The sequence below is a fragment of the Pristiophorus japonicus genome, chromosome 17 (assembly GCF_044704955.1).
Source record: "Pristiophorus japonicus isolate sPriJap1 chromosome 17, sPriJap1.hap1, whole genome shotgun sequence".
NCBI classification, from domain to species: domain Eukaryota; kingdom Metazoa; phylum Chordata; class Chondrichthyes; family Pristiophoridae; genus Pristiophorus; species Pristiophorus japonicus.
The window spans coordinates 126930993-126952113 of NC_091993.1; the positions used below are offsets into that span (position 1 = coordinate 126930993).

The 21121-nt window shown below is 50.0% G+C and overlaps 1 protein-coding gene across 5 annotated transcripts in view; it reads right to left on the reverse strand.

Annotated features, from left to right (window-relative positions):
* Positions 1–223: 223 nt before the first annotated feature.
* The window catches only part of LOC139228085 (monocarboxylate transporter 1-like), a 50962-nt gene continuing 30064 nt past the window's right edge, over positions 224–21121 (reverse strand). For all 5 annotated transcript variants that reach the window (XM_070859257.1, XM_070859259.1, XM_070859260.1 and 2 more), the window contains exons 3-5: positions 10359–10502; positions 5757–6587; positions 224–3113 (exon numbers count right to left, since the gene is read on the reverse strand). In XM_070859257.1, the coding sequence (XP_070715358.1) occupies positions 2863–3113; positions 5757–6587; positions 10359–10502 (1226 nt within the window). In that variant the 3' untranslated portion in view covers positions 224–2862. The remainder of the gene's footprint in view (positions 3114–5756; positions 6588–10358; positions 10503–21121) is intronic.

The window sequence follows — 21121 nt, forward strand, 5'->3', positions numbered from 1 at the left end:
AAAACCTTCATTAAGACCCCTTTAAACCTCTCTGGTCATGTAGAAATAGCCCGAACCCTTTGAGCCTTTCTTTAGAACGACAAACGCTCCTTCTGAGTATAATTCCAGTGGATCGTCACTGTCCGCTGCCCGTGGCTCTGATAACCTTCCTGTAACTGAGTGCCTGGAACTGCACGCAATACTCCAGTGGCAACATAATCAATATCCTGTGCAAAATTCGACATCAATTTCTTAAATTTTATATTCAATTTCTGTTACATGAAGATAAGACCACAAAACAAATCTACATTTTGATTGTCACAGACTGAAATATTGGACGACTCGTTTGTCAAAATAACTGGTGCTGAGCACCGACGCTGCATCTGTTGAGGCACTGAGTGGATTCTGAATTTTGTTTTACAGAAAATGAGGTAGAGAATGTACATCCCTCATGGGAGCGTCAGCCCATCAGAGCATTAACCCACCAAGCTCACCAGGCCAAGTATCGCCCAGGACACGGGATGAGGGCTGTCAATACTACAGGACACTGAAGGAAGGACATGGATACTGGGGGGAGGGGGGGGGAACGGCGGCATTGGGGGGAGGGCTGTAAATACTGGGGGGCATTGGGGGCAGAAGGGTGAATACTGGGGCAGATCATTGCAATTATTCTCGAGAGCTTCACTGTTCGATGAAGCACCGAAGCAAAGGGGACCTCAGTTTATCATCCAATTGGAGCCCCCTCCCCCCTCCGACACATCGCAGGAGATTTATTTATTCATTCACGGGATGTGGGCGTCGCTGGCAAGGCCGGCATTTATTGCCCATCCCTAAGTGCCCCTTGAGAAGGTGATGGTGAGCCGCCTTCTTGAACCGCTGCAGTCCGTGTGATGAAGGTGCTCCCACAGTGTTGACTTTGTCGTAGCGGTTTAGTACAACGGAGTGTCTCATTGGGCCATTTCAAAGGGCAGTTAAGAGTCAACCACATTGCTGTGGGTCTGGAGACACATATATACCAGACCGGATAAGGACGGCAGATTTCCTTCCCTAAAGGACATTAGTGAACCAGATGGTTTTTACGACAATCCGGTAGTTTCATCGTCACCATTACTGACACTAGTGATTTATTCCAGATTTATTTAATTAACTGAATTTAAATTCCCCAGCTGCCATAGTGGGATTTGAACTCACGTCTCCAGATCATTATCCCAGGCCTTTGGATTACTGATCTAGTAACATAACCATTATGCTACCATACTCCAGCATGGAGCCCACTGGACACACCGCAGGAGTGAGGACCCCAGAGGTTCTGCGAGCTCCCATTGGATGTGATAAAACAAAGATGCGATTGCACTAGAGAGGGGATTTACCAGGATGTTGCCAGGACTGGAGAATTTTAGTTATGAGGAAAGATTGGATAGGCTGGGGTTATTTTCTTTGGAACAGAGGAGGCTGAGGGAGACCTTATTGAGGTGTATAAAATTATGAGGGGCCTGGATAGAGTGGATGGAAAGGACCTGTTTCCCTTAGCAGAGGGGTCAACAACCAGGGTTTGATAGGGTAGACGCAGAGAAGATGCTTCCACATCTGGGGAAAACCAGAACTAGAGGCCATCAACATAAGACAGCCATTACTAAATCCAATAAGGAATTCGGACAAAACTTCTTTACCCAGAGAGCGGTGAGAATGTGGAACTTGCTGCTACAGGGAGGGGTTGAGGCGAATAGTATCGATGCATTTAAGGGGAGGCTGGACAAGCGTATGGGGGAGTCGGGAATAGAGGGTTATGCTGATAGGGTTCAATGAAGTAGAGTGGGAGGAGCCAGCACAGACCAGTTGGGTCGAATGGCTCACGATTTAAGTTGTACAAGCCCCACAAGTTAGATGGTCACGAAGTGGATCTTTCCCCAGGGAACAGCGGGTCTGTGGAACAGGCTGCCGTCTCATGTGGTGGATGCTGATTGGCTGAATTCCTGTGTTTCTGGCTGGGATGAAGATCACTCTTTACAAGAGGTAGGTACTGCCTAGAGTTATCAGGCACCAAGCGATCACCGAGACTAGCTTTCGATCAACTGTTGGGAGTGGGGGGAGTTGGGGCAGCGGGGAGAGGAATTTCCCAGATTAGTTCTCTCCTCTCCCCTCCCCCTCCCCGTTCACAAATTATCCTGGGATTTTTTATCTAGTTTCTCGCCTCTCCCAGAAGATGGTATGGTTTTTTTGGGGGATGTGGTGAGGACAGTCAGTATTGTAATATGCAAGATATCGTATGTGTGTGGGACAGGCTGGTCAAGGCCAGAGGGTCTAAAGCCCATGCACAGAGAGCTCCCTCGCGCCACACACCACTCCCAAAGGCGATGCATTAGTGTTGCTAACTCTAATTGGACAGCACGGTTTCAATACATGAACCCGCCCCGCCCACTCGACCCAGTCTTTCTTCTCCATCTCCAGTGCGTTTGTGTCACTAATAAACAGAAGCGTGCAAAAAAAAAAGATAAAAATGCACGATTATTTGAATGCCCCGTGATGTTGTTTTGACTGCGATGTCCAGGAGATCAACCTTTAATTCCTGGAGGCCCCCCAATGCGATCCTGGAGGGTCAGAATCGCCTTGGCTGAGAGGAGGCAACACTGACTGAGAGGGGAAGGGGGTTTGCGGGGAGGGCGGAGGATAGTGGTTGGTGGGGCAGAGAATACAGTGATTATTGCCTCTACACAATAAATATTCCCCAACATCGATGCTCCAGCAATCTCCCGATGGGCCTCTCCCGAAACGTGAGTGTGAAAGAGTGAAGTGGAGGATGGACGAGTATCCCAACAAGATCAAAGGTGTAGAATCAATGGACGGCACCTCTCTCCCTCACAACCCCCTCCCCACCACCCTCCCTCAAATATCCGTGTCCTGCTCCACAGCTCCATCTTGAATTTTTGGGCTGCTGGACGAAAGGTCTGGTTTGGTCTCGTTGAGGTCAATTGTGGCTTCCTGCTTCGATTTCCGCTCCTCCGCCCACCGCTCCTTCTCCAGCAGCCGGTAGTTGATGGCGTTGCCGATGAACAGGTAGATGCTGGCGAAGATCAGCACTGCTCCGCAGGCAAAGTACACGTAGCGGAAGTCATCGTATGCGTCCTTCAGCATCCCTGTAACACAAAGACAGCTCTACCATCACCTTACGTCCCACCCGCGACCCGACATCAGATCAACATCGCTGCCAGTCGGACAGGGGGTGGGTCAAGAAGAGATAGGGAAGGGGAGAGGGGGCCACGGAGAGACTTGTAAACAGGGATGAGAATTTTGAAATCGAGGCGTTGCTTAACCGGGAGCCAATGTAGGTCAGTGAGCACAGGGGGTGATGGGTGAGCGGGACTTGCTGTGCGTTAGGACACGGGTAGCCGAGTTTTGGAACACTTTAAGTTTATGCAGGATGGAATAAGGGGTCGCCCATTTAAGACGGAGATGAGGAGGAATTTCTTCTCTCAGGGGGTTGTGAATCTTAGGAATTCTCTGCCCCAGAGAGCTGTGGAGGCTGGGTCATTGAATGTATTTAAGGTGGCGATAGACAGATTTTTGAACGGTAATGGAGTCAAGGGTTATAGGGAGCGGGCAGGGAAGTGGAGTTGAGGCCAAGATCAGATCAGCCATGATCTTATTGAATGACAGAGCAGGCTCGAGGGGCAAATGGCCGACTCCTGCTCCTAATTCTTATGGAATGAGGCCATCCAGGAATGCGTTGGAATAGTCAAGTCTAGAGCTAACAAATGCATGGATGAGGGCTTCAGCAGCAGATGAGCTGAGGCAAGGGTGGAGTCGGGTGACGGTATGGAGGTGGAAATAGCCGATCTTAGCTATGCTGTAGATATGTGGTCGAAAGCTCATTTCAGGGTCAAATATGACAGCGAGGTTGCGAACAGTCTGGTTCAGCCTCAGACAGAAGTTGGGGAGAGGGATGGAGTCAGTGGCTGGGGAACAGAGTTGGTGGGGAACCGAAAACAATGGCTTCGGTCTTCCCAATATTAAACTGGAGACATTTTCTGCTCATCCAGAACTGGATGTCGGACAAGCAGTCTGACAATCTCGAGACTGTGGAGGGGTCGAGAGAAGTGGTGGTGAGGTAGAGCTGGGTATAGTCACTCCCTATCCCCAATCCCCACACAGCGTTGGGCATCCTGGAGAGGTATATGTTGAACATCTTGGGGAGTTGAGGGTTAACAGTCGAGCTTCTTTGTATCTTGGATTAACAGGCTTCCCCGGCTTCGCAAGATGTAAACAGGATGCCGTTGAAATACGTGAAAGGAATGCGTTGCTTGTTTTTGGAGGTGCTTGTGTACGGGAATAAGTGCGAGTAATGACACCACCCACGAATGGTTTAGTTTTAGGGTGATAAAACATGCCAGATCGCGGTTGGTGAAGCTGTAACTTCAAGGATGCCAGCAAGGTGTTAGGAAGTCTTGTGATGGAGAAATGGTTCTGAGATTAATAACGTGTTATGAAGATAGCTGGGGGAGAATAATGCGTCGTTTGCACCTTCCGTTAGTGCCCCCAGGGGGCGGTAGTAGCACGCAAGTGACTATTTGTCCAGGGCGCAGGACCGTTGCCGACTCCCGGGAAATTCCGCAGGAGTTAGCGGGCGTGCTAACCTGTGGCGCCTCGCTCCTGCAGGGTTACGTACCTAGAGCTGGTAAATGGGATTAGACTGGATGATCTTTTGTTGGACGGCGCAGATATAATGGTAGGTACTGCAGGGAATCGAATACAGCCAGGGTGATATCCTGGACTAGTTTCGATCGCCTAGATGGGTTGGAGAGGAACCTTCCCAGATTTCTTTTCTCCCTAAATTGGGCTGGGTTTTTAACTGGTTTTGCCTCTCCCAGGAGATCTCATGGCTCCGGTTGGGGTGGAGTGTAGAATGTTTCGGTGTAAGGGGTGTCGCAGTTGTGTGAGGCAGACTGGGTGGGCTGGGTGCTCTTTACCTTTCCGTCATTGTTTGTAGGTTTATGTGTAACCTTCAGGGCTGCTGACCGAGGGCCGTGCGGCTCTTTGTCGGCCGGCGCGGACACGATGGGCCGGAATGACCTCCTTCTGCGCTGTAGATTTCTATGTAATGCCTTGGGCTGCTGCGCCAACGAGGACGACGCCATGAGCGTGCGTCGCGACTCGTCTTCGCCCCGGAGCGAACGTTTGGCGATGCCCCGCTTCAGGCCGCTCGCCGGCCGGAAATTAAAGCGGAGGTGCGGCGCCGACATTTATAAATATGGCCGACTTTCCGGTCACGCCCGTGCCTCACTCACTTCGTGGGTCTGTGCCCCGATGTGGTGAAGGTGCTCCCACAGTGCTGTTAGGGAGGGAGTTCCAGGATTGTGACCCAGCGACGATGAAGGAACGGCCGATAGGTTCAATACTAACTTTCAAAAGGGAATTGGATCAATACTTGAAAAGGAGAAATTCACAGGGCCATGGGGCAAGGACAGGGGGAGTGGGACTGATTGGATCGCTCTCTCATAGAGGCATGATGGGCCGAATGGCCTCCTTCTGTGCTGTATATTTTACCTCCAAACACCTTCCCCTCCGGCCCCACGCTCTCCCCCAGATATCACACACGCAGGCACTCTCACACACACACACACACACACACATACTCACTCACTCTCACACACACCCACACTCACACACACACATACTCACTCACTCTCACACACACCCACACTCACACACACACATACTCACTCACTCTCACACACACGCAGGCACTCTCACACACACACACACACACACACACACCTTACCTAGGAGCGGAGGACCCAGTAGCACGGGACAACACTCCACGATGGTGACCAGCCCCACCGCGCTGGAGAACCTTTGTGCCCCCACCATATCCATCAGGGTCTCGAACAGGACGGAGCTGAGCATGCCGAAGGCGAAGCCAAAGAAGATGGCGTAGATCACCAGGCCGACATAGTCGGTGGCCAGGGGCATCATGATGTGGCAGATGCCGTTGTACAGGACGGAGAAGGAGAAAAAGTACTGGATCTTGGGCCTTACCCACTTGGTGTTGGCCAGCAGGCCCATGGACGGGCGGGCGAACATGTCCACGAAGGCCAGGATGGAGAGGAGGAAGGCGGCCTTGTACTCGTCAATGTGCATGTTCTTGGCGTAGGAGGACAGGAAGACAAGGGGCGCGAAGAGGCCGAAGAACATGATGACGTTGCCCGACAGGTAGATCAGGAAGCCCCGGTGTTTGAAGAGCGAAAGGTCCATGTACTTGCTGATGGTCTGGAAGATGCTGAGCTTGACCTTGGGCTGGCCAGTCAGAAGGTCGGAGTTGGCCCCGGCCTCGAGCTTGGCGTCCTCCGCCGGTTTGGCCGGGCCGGTTTGCTGGGGTCCGATGGGCCGCATGAGAGCGCCGGCTACGCAGCAGTTGAGCAGGATCCCCCCCAGGATCAGGAAGCCCCCCCGCCACGAGTAGTGGTCAAAGAGGTACTGGTTGAGAGGAGCCAGCGTGCTGAGGATCACCGGGCTCCCGGCCATGGCTAGCCCGTTAGCCAATGGCCGCTTCTTGTAGAAGTACTTGCCGATCATGGTCAACGCCGGCTGCAGGTTGAAGGCGAGCCCAAGACCTGCACAGAGAGTGTTCGAAAAAAAACAATCAGCTTCCGCTAACCGTCACGCCACATAACAATTCTAGAACCAGGGGTCACAGTCTCAGAGTAAGGGGTCGGCCATTGAGGGCAGAGATGAGGAGGAATTTCTTCATTCAGACGATGGCGAATCTGGAACTCTCTGCCCCAGAGGGCTGTGGAGGCTCCGTCGTTGAGTATATTCAAGGCTGAGATCGATGGATTTTTGGACCCTAGGGGCATTAAGGGATATGAGGATTGGGCGGGAAAGTGGAGTTGAGGTCAATGATCAGCCGTGATCTTATTGAATGGTGGGGCAGGCTCGAGGGGCCGAATGGCCGACTCCTGCTCCTAATTCTTATGTTCTTATGAAATTCCACACTCATTTTTTAAAACTAAGGGGATGAATCTCTCAAAGGGAGGTGTGTTGTTCTAAATTACATAATGCTGATATACAGGGAAGTTCTCCCCGGTGTCCTGGGCCAATATTTATCCCTCAATCAACATCACTAAAACAGATTACTTGGTTATCACATTGGTGCGTATGGGAGCTTGCTGTGTGCAAATTGACTGCCACGTTTCCCACATTACAACAGTGACTACACTTCAATAATTACTTCATTGGCTGTAAAGCGCTTTGGGACGTCCGATGGTTGTGAAAGACACTATAGAGAAGCAAGCCTCTCTTTTTTTTGATCTTTCACTGTGCCGATATGAATCAGGGAGAAGCGCCCGGTATTAATCAGGCATGACGTTCTGACACTGTCTCTGTACCAGAGCCTAAAGACTTTGCAAAGTGCTGTCGGCACTGACAGACCACAGACACACTTGACGCAGAGTGCACTCAGGGTCTGGAGTTTATCCCACAGAGTGCAACCCGCGTGAAGTGAGTGTAAAGCACTCTCTCAGTCAGGCAAGGCCACATACACTGGCTCGTAACTCGATCACAACCGAGCCCAACTTTCAAGAAAGAAAGTGGAATTTGTAAAAAGAAGAAACTTGCATTTATATAACGCCTTTCACGACCACCAGACATTCCAAAGCGCTTCACAGCCAATGAAGTAATTTTGGAGCGTAGTCACTGTTGTAATGTAGGAAACGCAGCAGCCAATTTGCACACAGCAAGCTCCCACAAACAGCAATGTGATAATGACTGGTTTAGTTGAGGGATAAATATTGGCCCCTGGAAACCGGGGATAACTCCCCTGCTCTTCTTCGAAATAATGCCGTGGGATCTTTTACGACTGGACCTCGGTTTAACGCCTCATCTGAAAGACGGCACCTCCAACAGTGCAGCGCTCCCTCAGCACTGTACTGGGAGCGTCAGCCTAGATTTTTGTGCTCAAGTCTCTGGAGTGGGACTTGAACCTACAACCTCCTGACTCAGAGACGAGAAAACAAGCAAACGTTTAAAGAGAAGTTCATTAAATATTTTATTTTACAACAATGCTGCTCAGATAAAGAGTTGTTGAGGCCTCAGCTCCTGTGTAAGGAATGACATTGTGAGATCTGGGCCTTGTCCACCTCCTGGGGTCACGGTGACTCAAAGCTCTATAAACTCTCCGTGGGCGCGGCTAGTGGGGGAAACTAGGGAGTGTCACACGCACTTCACTGGAATCAAATGTGTGAACTGGTCCACCCAACGTGGTATCACAGTCCGACAGACAGGCAGAGAGAGAGAAAGCAGAGAGGGAGAGAGAGAGAGAGAATAGGGAGAGAGTTGGAGAATAGGGAGAGGGGTAGAGAGCTAGAGAATAGGGAGAGGGGAGAGAATCAGAAAGATAGAGAATAGGGAGAGAGAGAGAGAGAATAGGGAGAGGGGGGAGAGAGATAAAGAATAGGGAGAGTCAGAGAGATTGCGAATAGGGAGAGGGGAGAGAGTCAGAAAGATAGAGAATAGGGAGAGGGGAGGAGAGAGATAGAGAATAGGGAGAGTGGAGGAGAGAGGGTGAGAGATAGAGAATAGGGAGAGGGGGAAAGAGAGATAGAGAATACGGAGAGGGGAGAGAGAGAGATAGAGAATAAGGAGAGGGGAGGAGAGAGGGAAAGATAGACAATGGAGAGGATAGAGGGAGAGAGATAGAGAATAGGGAGAGGGGAGGAGAGAGGGCGAGAGATAGACAATAGGGAGAGGGGGAGAGTGAGAGAATAGGGAGAGGGGAGAGAGAGAATAGGGAGAGGGGAGAGAGAAAATACGGAGAGGGGAGAGAGAGAATAGGGAGCGGGGAGAGAGAGAGAGAATAGAGAGAGAGGAGGAGAGAGATTGAGAATAGGGAGAGGGGAAGAGAGAGATAGAGACTAGGGAGAGGGGGAGAGAGAGATAGAGAATAGGGAGAGGGGGAGAGAGATATAGAATAGAGAGGGGGAGAGAGATATAGAATAGGGACGGGGGAGAGAGATAGAGAATAGGGAGCAAGTGAGAGAGGGAGTGATGCAGAATAGGGAGAAGAGGAGAGAGCATGCAGGAGAGAGCCAGGGTGAGAGTGAAACTAATCTAGAATGCAGGCAGTGTGTGTACGAGAGTCAGTCAGTGAGCGGAGAGCTCGCAACGGGCCCCTTTTCTCAGCCTCCGACAGGAGACCGTGTTGTGGGACCGGCCTGTTGCTCATGATGTCACAGGGGACAGTAAGCTCTCGGTTGGGTGGGAGTTTCTGTCGCTGCTGCAGTGAGGGGGCAGTCCGTGACCCCCAGTGAGGGGGCAGTCCGTGACCCCCAGTGAGGGGGCAGTCCGTGACCCCCAGTGAGGGGCAGTCCGTGACCCCCAGTGAGGGGCAGTCCATGAGCCCCCAGTGAGGGGCAGTCCGTGACCCCCAGTGAGGGGCAGTCCGTGACCCCCAGTGAGGGGCAGTCCGTGAGCCCCAGTGAGGGGCAGTCCGTGAGCCCCCAGTGAGGGGCAGTCCGTGACCCCCAGTGAGGGGGCAATCCGTGATCCCCAGTGAGGGGGCAATCCGTGAGCCCCAGTGAGGGGGCAATCCGTGAACCCCAGTGAGGGGGCAATCCGTGAGCCCCAGTGAGGGGCAGTCCATGAGCCCCCAGTGAGGGGCAGTCCATGACCCACAGTGAGGGGGCAATCTGTGACCCCCCCAGTGAGGGGGCAGTCCGTGAGTGATCTCCAGTGAGGGGGCAATCTGTGACCCCCCAGTGAGGGAGCAGTGACCCCCAGTGAGGGAGTAGTGACCCCCTAATGAGAGGGCAGTGACCCCACTGAGGGGGCAGTGACCCCCACTAAGGGGGCAGATACAGCAGCGGGGATGGGAGGTTTGAGCTGTGACACAATGCTCAGTATGTGGATGATTTTACAGGTAAGGATTGCCCCAATGTTCCCTGCAGACTCTCAGTGACAAGCACAGCCCGTCACCCCCCAAAACAATTAGTACATTAATACTCACTGTTGTCGCATTAATACTCATATACCGTTAGTTCATTAATACTTATACACAGTTACTGCATTCATTAAACAAGGTTTAGAGGGGAGTTGAGGAGAACTTGCTCCACCCAGAGGGGGGTGGGGGTCTGGAACTCACGGCTTGAAAGGGTGGTAGAGACAGAAACCCTCACCACATTTAAAAAGTACTTGGATGTGCACTTGAAGTACTGTAACCTACAGGGCTACGGACCCAGAGCTGGAAAGTGGGATTAGGCTGGATAGCTCTTGGTCGGCCGGCGCGGACACAATGGGCCGAATGGACTCCTTCCATGCTGAATATTTCTGTGATTCTATGAATTAAAAAGACACATGAGCCAAGTGCTGAGGGAGGGGGTGTCACTTACCCCCGATCACACCGATACAGAAGTAGAGCCCCACGATGGTGTTGCAGAACGAGGCGATGATCAGGCCCGAGCTCGCCATCAGCCCGCCCAGTAGCACCACCGGCCGACTGCCATATCTGTTCACCAGCAGGCTGCTGATGGGACCTGGAAGAGCGGAGAAGATTGATTAATATGGGAGCGTGAGGAGTATGGAGAACATGGGAACACAAGAATTAGGAGTAGGCCACACGGTCCCTCAAGCCTGCTCCGCTATTCAATGAGATCATGGCTGATGACCTCATCGACCTCAACTCCACTTTCCTGTCCGATCCCCATATCCCTTGATTCCCCTAGAGTCCAAAAATCTATCGATCTCAGCCTTGAATATACTCGATGGCTGAGCCCCCACAGCCTGCAGTCTATCTGCGTGCACATTTTGGCTGCCTCTTCAGATCAGAGTCTTTAACCTCTTTTTATACTTCCTTCTCCTGCTTTCTCCCTCTTTCCCTCAATGGTCAATATCTAAAGTGTTGTAAAATTGCTGTGAAGTGACTTGGGACGTTTTACTACGTTAAAAGCGCTATATAAATAAAAGTTATTATTATTCAATGAGATCATGGCTGATCTGTATCTTAACTCCATCCACCCGCCTTGGTTCCGTAACCCTTAGTACCCTCGCCGAACAGAAATAGTTAACACTGAAATGGTTTGGTCTGAGCATGCTCAGTTCGCCCAGGCCCAATAAAGCCAGCATATGGACTGGCACTTCATCGTGTCTCTGTCCTTCAGTTGTTCTACCCGAGTGTATTGCATTGTGGTGACTGGGATGGGGTCACAAAGCCATTATTAGGGATCACGGACAGACACAGTGTTCAACCATCGAGTGGACAAGTTTAAGGAGAATCTGTGACAATTAAACTGAATCTTTGCGATGTTTTACCGTTAATACTGACGCGAAATGGTCTGTGCTTCACTGTCGCTGACTCTCACAGGTACACGGGTAACGTGCGGAGTCACTGTTCCACGGGGTCGGGACAATCTCGGCCACGCCTACGGGATTCATCGGCAGCCTCGGCGTGTATGAGCGAGCTCGCCAACCGTTCAGTTCTTGCACCGAACGGATGGAGATGGGTTTTTTTAAGGGCCAATAACATTATTGAGACCAAAAGTGCAGATGAGAATGTTAAAAAAAACTTGCATTTCTATAGCGCCTTTCACAACTACTGAAAAGCACTTTACAGCCAATGAAGTACTTGTGAAGTTGAAGTACTTGTGAAGTGTAGTCACTGTTGTAATAAAGTTCAAGCTCAAAATAAAGTAATTGGTGAGCGAAAAAAAGCAATGTTTCTAACAGAGCTGGGGCCAGATATCTAGGGAACATCGATAAACCTACTCGCACCAGGGAAAGCGAAGGATGCGTGGTTTGAAGATATTGTCGAGAAACTCGAGGAACATTTTGACCCAAAGCCGTTAGAAATAGCGGAGAGCTATGAATTTGGGACCAGAAACCGAAAAAAAGTGAAAGCGTTAGTGAGCACATTGTAGCTCTTCAGAACCTGTCCTTACATTGTAACGTCGGCACATGTTTGGATCGTGCGTGGCGATATAAGTTTGTGTGTGGTATGGTGGATGAGCACACACAGTCCCAGTTACTGAACACTCCGAACTTAACGCTTGACATAGCGTGCAACATTGCCCAATCTATGGAGAGAGTGTCTAAGAACGCGAGGGAGCCCCGTCCAACTCAAGTGTCGAGTGCAGCTGAGGTCTACAGTCACAAAACCACGGCTAAACCTAAAGCTGAGACACCCAATCAAAAGCATGTCGGGGAGAGCAGTCCAGTGAATGTTTATCACTGCAATGGAAATCACTCACCACAGCCCTGCCAACACAGAAACACAAAGTGTTTTCACTGCCAGAAGCGAGACCATATTTCAACAGCTTGCAGGGCGCGAGCTAAAGCAGGAAGTAAGAACCATTCTCGTGGCAATGCAAAGCAGTGACAACAAAAAGGAGTAGTTCACAATATTGAAGGGAACACACCTGGTGTTGAACAACTCGGCATCGACAGCATCTGTTGCACCAGCGGCAACCTTTGATCAATGAGCAATATATTGATATGTATCAACATGACGGCGGGCTGCTCGATCATGAATAAGGGCATATATGAGAGTAAGTTTAATCAAATACCAATTACAAAGAGGACTGTAGAGTTAAAACCTACTCCGGAGAAATCCTAGGGACATGTGGACAAATGGAAGGTACAGTTCAGTGCAATGGCCAGTCAGTGAAGCTGCCTATCATTGTAGCAACAGGCCAACCCTGGCTGAGAAAGTTAAAATTAGATTGGAAAATCGTCTTCAGGGTAGATGCTTCAAAGAAGCAACATAGAAACAACACCATGCTGAACAAGGCTGAAAGCATGTTCACCGACAGTTAATGGGGGCATCACTGGGTATGACATGTATACCCGCATCAAGCCCAACGCGGAGCCTGTCTATTTAGGGCAAGGCTGGTCCCTATGCATTGAAAGGTAGGTGGAGGACAAGCCAGTGAAGCTCGGAGGGAACGGAGTGCTAGTAAAAACTGACAGAAGTGAGTGGGCTGCCCCGATTGTGGTCGTGCCCAAAGCAGACAAAACTCTACGTTTGAGCGATGACGACAAAGTTACTATCGAGCAAGCAGTTGAGGATGAGCAGTACCCGTTACCTACATCACAAGGACTGTATGCAGCACTCTCTGGGTCAAAGGTTCTCTCCCAGCTTGACCTGCCGCACACTCACGCTCAGCTGAATGTTGACAAAGAGAGTCAACGGTATCTCACCATCAACACACGCCAGGGACTATACTCAGACACCAAGCTGCCGTATGGTGTAAAATCCTCCCCCATAACCTTCCAGGCTACGATGGATAAGATTTTGCAAGGAGTTCCAAGTTGCTTATGCAATCAAAATGATATGCTGATCGCAAAAAGCACCAAGGAAGGAAATCTAGAAGTGTTAGATACCGTGCTTCAAAGATTGAATGTACAGAATGTCAAATTGCAAAGGAACAAATGTGCTTTTGTGCAGCCTGAGCTTGGTCTGAAAGTTGATGCAAATGGCTTGCACCCAGTGAAGGAAAAGGTTCATGCTGTCATCAATGCTCCAAAGGTGTCTGAGTTCAGATCTTTCCTTGGAATGGTCCAGTACTCCGCAGGTTTCTTACCTGAGTTAGCGACCATTATAGCTCCAGTGCACCAGCTCCTCGAGAAAGATGTCCAGTGGAAGAGGACGAAAGCGCATCAGGAAGCTTACGACACTTATAATGGAAGTCTCTCTAGCGATCCTCTACTTGTGCACTATGACACAGAGCGAAAGCTTCAGTTAGCTACAGTGTGGGGCTGTCATAAGCCACATAATGGATGGTGGCCAAGATAAACCGATCAGGTTCCCATCGCCAACCCTCACAAAGAGCGAAAGGAACCACGCGCAGATTGAAGAGGAAGCACTTGCCAGAGTGTCTGGAATCAAGAAATTCCAACGGTTCCTGATCGGCAGAACGTTTACCCCGATAACCGATCACAAACGGCTCCCAGCAATATTGGGGCCCAAATCTGCCATCCCTGCAATAGCCACATCAAGAATGTAAGGTTGGGCGGTGTTGTTGTCACAATATGACTACAAGATTGAACATGGCACTTCAAAGCAAAACGCAATCGCAGACGCCTTGTCCAGGTTGCCATGAGGATTCATGTATTGGGAGGGAAGGTGAGAGTTTCACGCGAGGTGCAGTTGACAAAGACTTTCCCGTGAATGCAACTGAGATTGTAGGTGAGACTCAAAAGGACTCGGTACTGAAAAGACTGTATGAAAACACCCTGAATGGATGGACACAGAATTAAAACCATTCCATACTCGTCGTACTGAATGGTCTGGTGAGCAAGGTTGTGTCAGGTGAAGAAACTTCTCTGAGAGATAGAATTCTGGTCCAACTTCATACTGAACACCCAGGGGTCGTCAGCATGAAATCAATTGCAAGAAGCTTTGTTTACTGGCCTGAATTGGTCACTGAGATTGAACCACTTGATCTTATACATGAGTTTGACTCAGTTCAGACTTCAGTAACTGAGCTACCAGGTTCAAACAAGTCTGAGACAGAAACAGGATCATCTTTGAGTTTAGAACCAAAACAAATGAGCCCAAAAACTGGTTCAACATCAAAACCTTCTGCCAGGAGATCTGAAAGGCTTTGCTACCCTGTTATTAAACCGGATTTGTAGTTCACTTAAAAGGAAAAAAAGCCCAGAGTTTTTGTTAGGTGATACATGCAATGCTGGGAAAGGTGGAACCATCGGCTTGCTGGATTTGAGGGGGGAAATCGTGCTGTGGGATCATTTTAAGGGGGAACGCAGGGTAATGTATTATCACATGGTTTGTCACATGGTTTGGTATGAGCATGCTCTGTTCACTCTGGCCTAACAAAGCGAGCACATGGACTCGCACCTCCCTGTGTCCGCTGTAATGTGGGAAACGCTGCAGCAAATTTGTGCACAGCAAGCTCCCACACACAGCAATGTGATAATGACCAGATCATCTGTTTTAGTGATGTTGGTCGAGAAATAAATATTGGCCAGGACACCGGGGAGAACTCCCCTGCTCTTCAAAATAATGCTATGGGATCTTTTGCATCCACCTGAGAGGACAGACGGGGCCTCGGTTTAACGTCTCGTCCAAAAGACAGCACCTCCGACAGTGCAGCGCTCCCTCAGTACTGCCCTTCCGACAGTGAAGCTCTCCCTCAGTACTGCCCCTCCGACAGTGCAGCGCTCCCTCAGTACTGCCCCTCCGACAGTGCAGCACTCCCTCAGTACTGCCCCTCCGACATTGAAGCTCTCCCTCAGTACTGCCCCTCCGACAGTGCAGCGCTCCCTCAGTACTGCTCCTCCGACAGTGCAGCACTCCCTCAGTACTGCCCCTCCGACAGTGCAGCACTCCCTCAGTATTGCACTGGAGTGTCAGCCTAGATGTTTGTGCTCAAGTCTCTGGAGTGCGGACTCGAACCCACAACCTTCTACCTCAAGAGGCGGGAGTGCTGCCCACTGAGCCACTGCTGACGTCATGGACCATTTACTGAAGTCTGTGTTTTGAAGACAGAGTCAGGCAGGAGCGAGAGTTTCACTATTGCAGCCTGCTCCCTGCTCCAACCAACTGCTTCATCTTTCAGTTCCTGCTAAGTGATTCCATGCCAAAATCCCCTGCTCATATCCAGCCCAAACTTGGTCCAGCAGCCAGCCGGGACAGCCAAGTCCGAACCAGCTCCCGAGCATCAACCAGGGCAATAATTATATGCGGAAAGACTATTGCCAGAACAACCAGTGCCTGAAGCCAGCCATCTTTGTGTGTATCTGCAGATGTCAGGGCAGTGTTCCCACTCACTGTCTTACCATTGAGGCAGATGCTGTGTGCAGTCTCTGCCAAAACCTGCGCTCCCAGACGCAGCAGGAAATGAGCTGGCGAAAAACATTTCTGCAAACAAGAGGCCCTCGCATTCACAGGGATCGACCGGCTCTGAGTCATCTGGTAATCTCACACTCCCTCTATTCGGGCTTCGATACAGTAGCATACCTCAAATCTCAGGCAACAGGTGTGGCTGTGTCTGCTGTGGCTCAGTGGGCAGCTCTCTCACCTCGAGTCAGAAGGCTGTGGGTTCAAGTCCCACTCCAGGGACTTGAGCACAAAATCTAGGCTGACACTCCAGTGCCAGTACTGAGGGAGTGCTGCACTGTGAGAGGGGCAGTGCTGAGGTAGTGCTGCATTGTCGGAGGGGCAGCACTGAGGGAATGCCGCAATGTCGGAGGGGCAGGACTGAGGGAGTACTGCACTGTCGGAGGGGCAGTACTGAGGGAGCACTGCACTGTCGGAAGGTCAGTACTGAGGGAGCAGTGCACTGTCGGAAGGTCAGTACTGAGGGAGTGTTTGCACGGTCGGAGGGGCAGTACTGAGGGAGCACTGCACTGTCGGAAGGTCAGTACTGAGGGAGTGCTGCACGGTCGGAGGGGCAGTTCTGAGGAAGTGCCGCACTGTCGGTGGGGCAGTGTTGAGGGAGCGCTGCACTGTCGGAGGGGCAAGACTGAGGGAGTGCTGATCTGTCGGAGGGCCAGTAATGAGGGAGTGCTGCACTGTCATTGGTGCCGTCTTCTGGATGAGATGTTAAACCGAGGCCCAGTCTGTCCTCTCAGATTGACGTAAAAGATCCCATGGCTCTATTTCGAAGAAGGGCAGGGGAGTTATCCCCCGTGTCCTGTGGCCAATATTTATCCCTCAATTAACATCACTGAAACAGATTATCTGGTCATTATCACATCGCTGTTTGTGGGAGCTTGCTGTGCGCAAATTGGCTGCAGTATTTCCACATTACAACAGTGACTACATTTCAAAAGTACTTCATTGGCTGTAAAGCATTTTGGGATATCCTGAGGTCACTAAAGGTGCTATATAAATGCAAGTCTTTTATTTTTTATTTCTTTCCCTGACCTCTAGTCCCCACTAACCCTGTGATAAGGCCTGGTGTTGAGTCACTCCACTCCACCCAAAACATTTGGTCTTGTTTTTCCATAAAAAGTTGCTTCAATTAAGACTTTTTTGATGTCTCATGTGAAGAACGGTACCTCCGACAGTGCAGCACTCCCTCAGTACTGCCCCTCCGACAGTGCAGCACACCCTCAGTAATGCCCCTCCGACAGTGCAGCACTCCCTCAGTACTGCCCCTCCAACAGTGCGGCGCTGCCTCAGTACTGCCCCTCCAACAGTGCAGCGCTCCCTCAGTACTGCCCCTCCAACAGTGTGGCGCTGCCTCAGTACTGCCCCTCCAACAGTGCAGCGCTCCCTCAATACTGCCCCTCCAACGGTGCAGCGCTCCCTCAGTACTGCCCCCTCTGACAGTGTGACGCTCCCTCAGTAATGCACTGTAGCATAAGCTAGATTTTGTGCTCAGGTCCCTGGAGTGGGACTTGAACCCATAACTTTCTGACTCAGAGGCGAGGGTGCTGCTCATTGAGCCACAGCTGACACAATTTGACTCTACACAAGGTCACTGGTGGCACAATAAATGTGCAACCAAGGACACTGGGGTGAGGCAACGGAAGGTCCTTATATGGGGCTTGGAGGCTGAGCTGTGTAGTCATGGTGGGGTGATGAGACAGCGCTGGTACCCAGCCCAGCTTCTGTTGCAAGGCCTTGCCTCTATACACCACTGGTCACACCGCACAGAAACACAGGACAAATTCATATCAACTGGAATTCCCTCCCTAAACCTCCCCTTGTGTGTGTCAGCTGTGGCTCAGTGGGTAGCACTCTCAACTCTGAGTCAGAAGGCTGTGGGTTCAAGTCGCACTTGAGCACAAAAATCTAGGCTGACACTCCCAGTGCAGTGCTGAGGGAGCGCCCCATCACTCACTCCCAGGGCAGGTGCAGCACGGGTTAGATACAGAGTAAAGCTCCCTCTACACTGTCCCATCAAACACTCCCAGGGCAGGTGCAGGGGGTTAGATACAGAGTAAAGCTCCCTCTACACTATCCCATCAAACACTCCCAGGGCAGGTGCAGGGGGTTAGATACAGAGTAAAGCTCCCTCTACACTGTCCCATCAAATACTCCCAGGGCAGGTACAGGGGGTTAGATACAGAGTAAAGCTCCCTCTACACTGTCCCATCAAATACTCCCAGGGCTGGTACAGCACATGTTAGATACATATGATCATGGTTGATCATGCAACTTCAGTACCCCACTCCTGCTTTCTCTCCATACCCGCCGATCCATTTAGCCGTAAGGGCCACATCTAACTTCCTTTTGAATATATCTAATGAACTGGCCTCAACAACTTTCTGTGGTAGAGAATTCCATAGGTTCACAATTCTCTGGGTGAAAAAGTTTCTCCTCATCTCGGTCCTATACGGTTTACCCCTTATCCTTAGACTGTGACCTCTGGTTCTGGACTTCCCCAACATTGGGAACATTCTTCCTGCATCTAACCTGTCCAATCCCGTCAGAATTTTATATGCTTCTATGAGATCCACTCTCATTCTTCTAAATTCCAGTGAATATAAGCCTAGTCGAACCCGTCTTTCTTCATATGTCAGTCCTGCCATCCCGGGAATCAGTCTGGTGAACCTTCGCTGCACTCCCTCAATAGCAAGAATGTCCTTCCTCAGTTTAGGAGACCAAAACTGTACACAATACTCAAGGTGTGGTCTCAACAAGGCCCTGTACAACTGCAGCAAGACCTCCCTGCTCCTATACTCAAATCCTCTCGCTATGAAGGCCAACATGCCATTTGCTTTCTTTACTGCATGCTGTATCTGCATGCCTATTTTCAATGACTGATGTACCATGATACCAGGTCTCATTGCACCTCCCCTTTTACTAATCTGTCACCATTCTGATAATAATCTGCCTTCCTGTTTTTGCCACCAAAGTGGATAACCTCACACTTATCCACATTATACTGCATCTGCCATGCATTTGCCCACTCACCTAACCTGTCCAAGTCACCCTGCAGCCTCTTAGCTTCCTCCTCACAGCTCACACTGCCACCCAGCTAAGTATCATCTGCAAACTTGGAGATATTACATTCAATTCCTTCGTCTAAATCATTAATATATATTGTAAATAGCTGGGGTACCCCACTAGTCACTGCCTGCCATTCTGAAAAGGACCCGTTTATTCCCACTCTTTGCTTCCTGTCTGCCAACCAGTTCTCTATCCACGTCAATACATTACCCCCAATCCCATGTGCCTTAATTTTGCACACTAATCTCTTGTGTGGGGCCTTGTCAAAAGCCTTTTGAAAGTCCAAATATACCACATCCACTGGTTCTCCCTTATCCACTCTACTAGTTACACCCACAAAAAATTCTCGAAGATTTGTCAAGCATGATTTCCCGTTTATAAATCCATGCTGACTTGGACCGACCCTGTCAAATGTGCTGCTATTTCATCTTTAATAATTGATTCCAGCATTTTCCCCACTACCGATGTCAGGCTAATCGGTCTATAATTCCCTGTTTTCTCTACCCTCCAATCCATAGGAACTGATCCAGAGTCCATGGAATGTTGGTAAATGACCACCAATGCATCCACTATTTCTAGGGCCACTTCCTTAAGTACTCTGGGATGCAGACTATCAGGCCCCGGGTATTTATCGGCCTTCAATCCCATCAATTTCCCTAACAGCATTTCCTGACAATAAGGATTTCCCTCAGTTCCTCCTTCTCGCCAGACCCTCGGTCCCCTAGTATATTCGGGAGGTTATTCGTGTCTTCCTTATTGAAGGCAGAACCAAAGCATTTGATCAATTGGTCTGCCATTTCCTTGTTCCCCATTATGAATTCACCTGATTCTGACTGCAAGGGACCTACATTAGTCTTGACTAATCTTTTTCTCTTCACATATCTATAGAAGCTTTTGCAGTCAGTTTTTATGTTCCCTGCAAGCTTACTCTCATACTCTATTTTCCCCCTCCTAATTAAACCATTTGTCCTCCTCTGCTGAATTCTAAATTTCTCCCAGTCCTCAGGTTTGCTGCTTTTTCTGGCCAATTTATATGCCTCTTCCTTGGATTTAACACTATCTCTAATTTCCCTTGTTAGCCACGGTTGAGCCACCTTCCCCATTTTATTTTTACGACAGACAGGGATGTACAATTGTTGTAGTTCATCCATGTGATCTTTAAATGTCTGCCATTGCCTATCCACCGTCAATTCTTTAAGTATCATTCGCCAGTCTATCCTAGCCAACTCATATCTCATACCATCGAAGTTACCTTTCTTTAAGTTCAGGACTCTAGTCTCTGAATTAACTGTGTCACTCTCCACCTTAATGAAGAATGCTACCATATTATGGTCACTTCCCCATGAGGCCTCGCACGACAAGATTGCTCATTACACAAGACCCAGTCTAGGATGGCCTACTCTCTAGTTGGTTCCTTGACATATTGGTCTGGAAAACCATCCCTTATACACTCCAGGAAATCCTCCTCCACAGTATTGCTACCAGTTTAGTTAGCCCAATCAATATGTAGATTAAAGTCACCCATGATAACTGCTGTACTTTTATTGCACGCATCCCTAATTTCCTGTTTGATGCCATCCCCAACCTCACGACGAGGGTGTAGAAGTTCCCTCTACACTGTCCCATCAAACACTCCCAGGGCAGGTACAGCACAGGGTTTGATACAGAGTAAAGCTCCCTCTACACTGTCCCATCAAACACTCCCAGGGCAGGTACAGCACAGGGTTTGATACAGAGTAAAGCTCCCTCTACACTGTCCCATCAAACACTCGCAGGGCAGGTACAGGGGGTTAGATACAGAGTAAAGCTCCCTCTACACTGTCCCATCAAACACTCGCAGGGCAGGTACAGCACGGGTTTGATACAGAGTAAAGCTCCCTCTACACTGTCCCATCAAACATTCCCAGGGCAGGTACAGCACGGGGTTAGATACAGAGTAAAGCTCCCTCTACACTGTCCCATCAAACACTCCCAGGGCAGGTACAGCACGGGGTTAGATACAGAGTAAAGCTCCCTCTACACTGTCCCATCAAACACTCCCAGGGCAGGTACAGCATGGGTTAGATACAGAGTAAAGCTCCCTCTACACTGTCCCATCAAACACTCCCAGGGCAGGTACAGCACGGGGTTAGATACAGAGTAAAGCTCCCTCCACACTGTCCCATCATAGAGTTCTAGTTTTCTGGCACTGCGAACCTGGATTCTCAGAAACTTTGCCAAAGCTGCAAACACTGC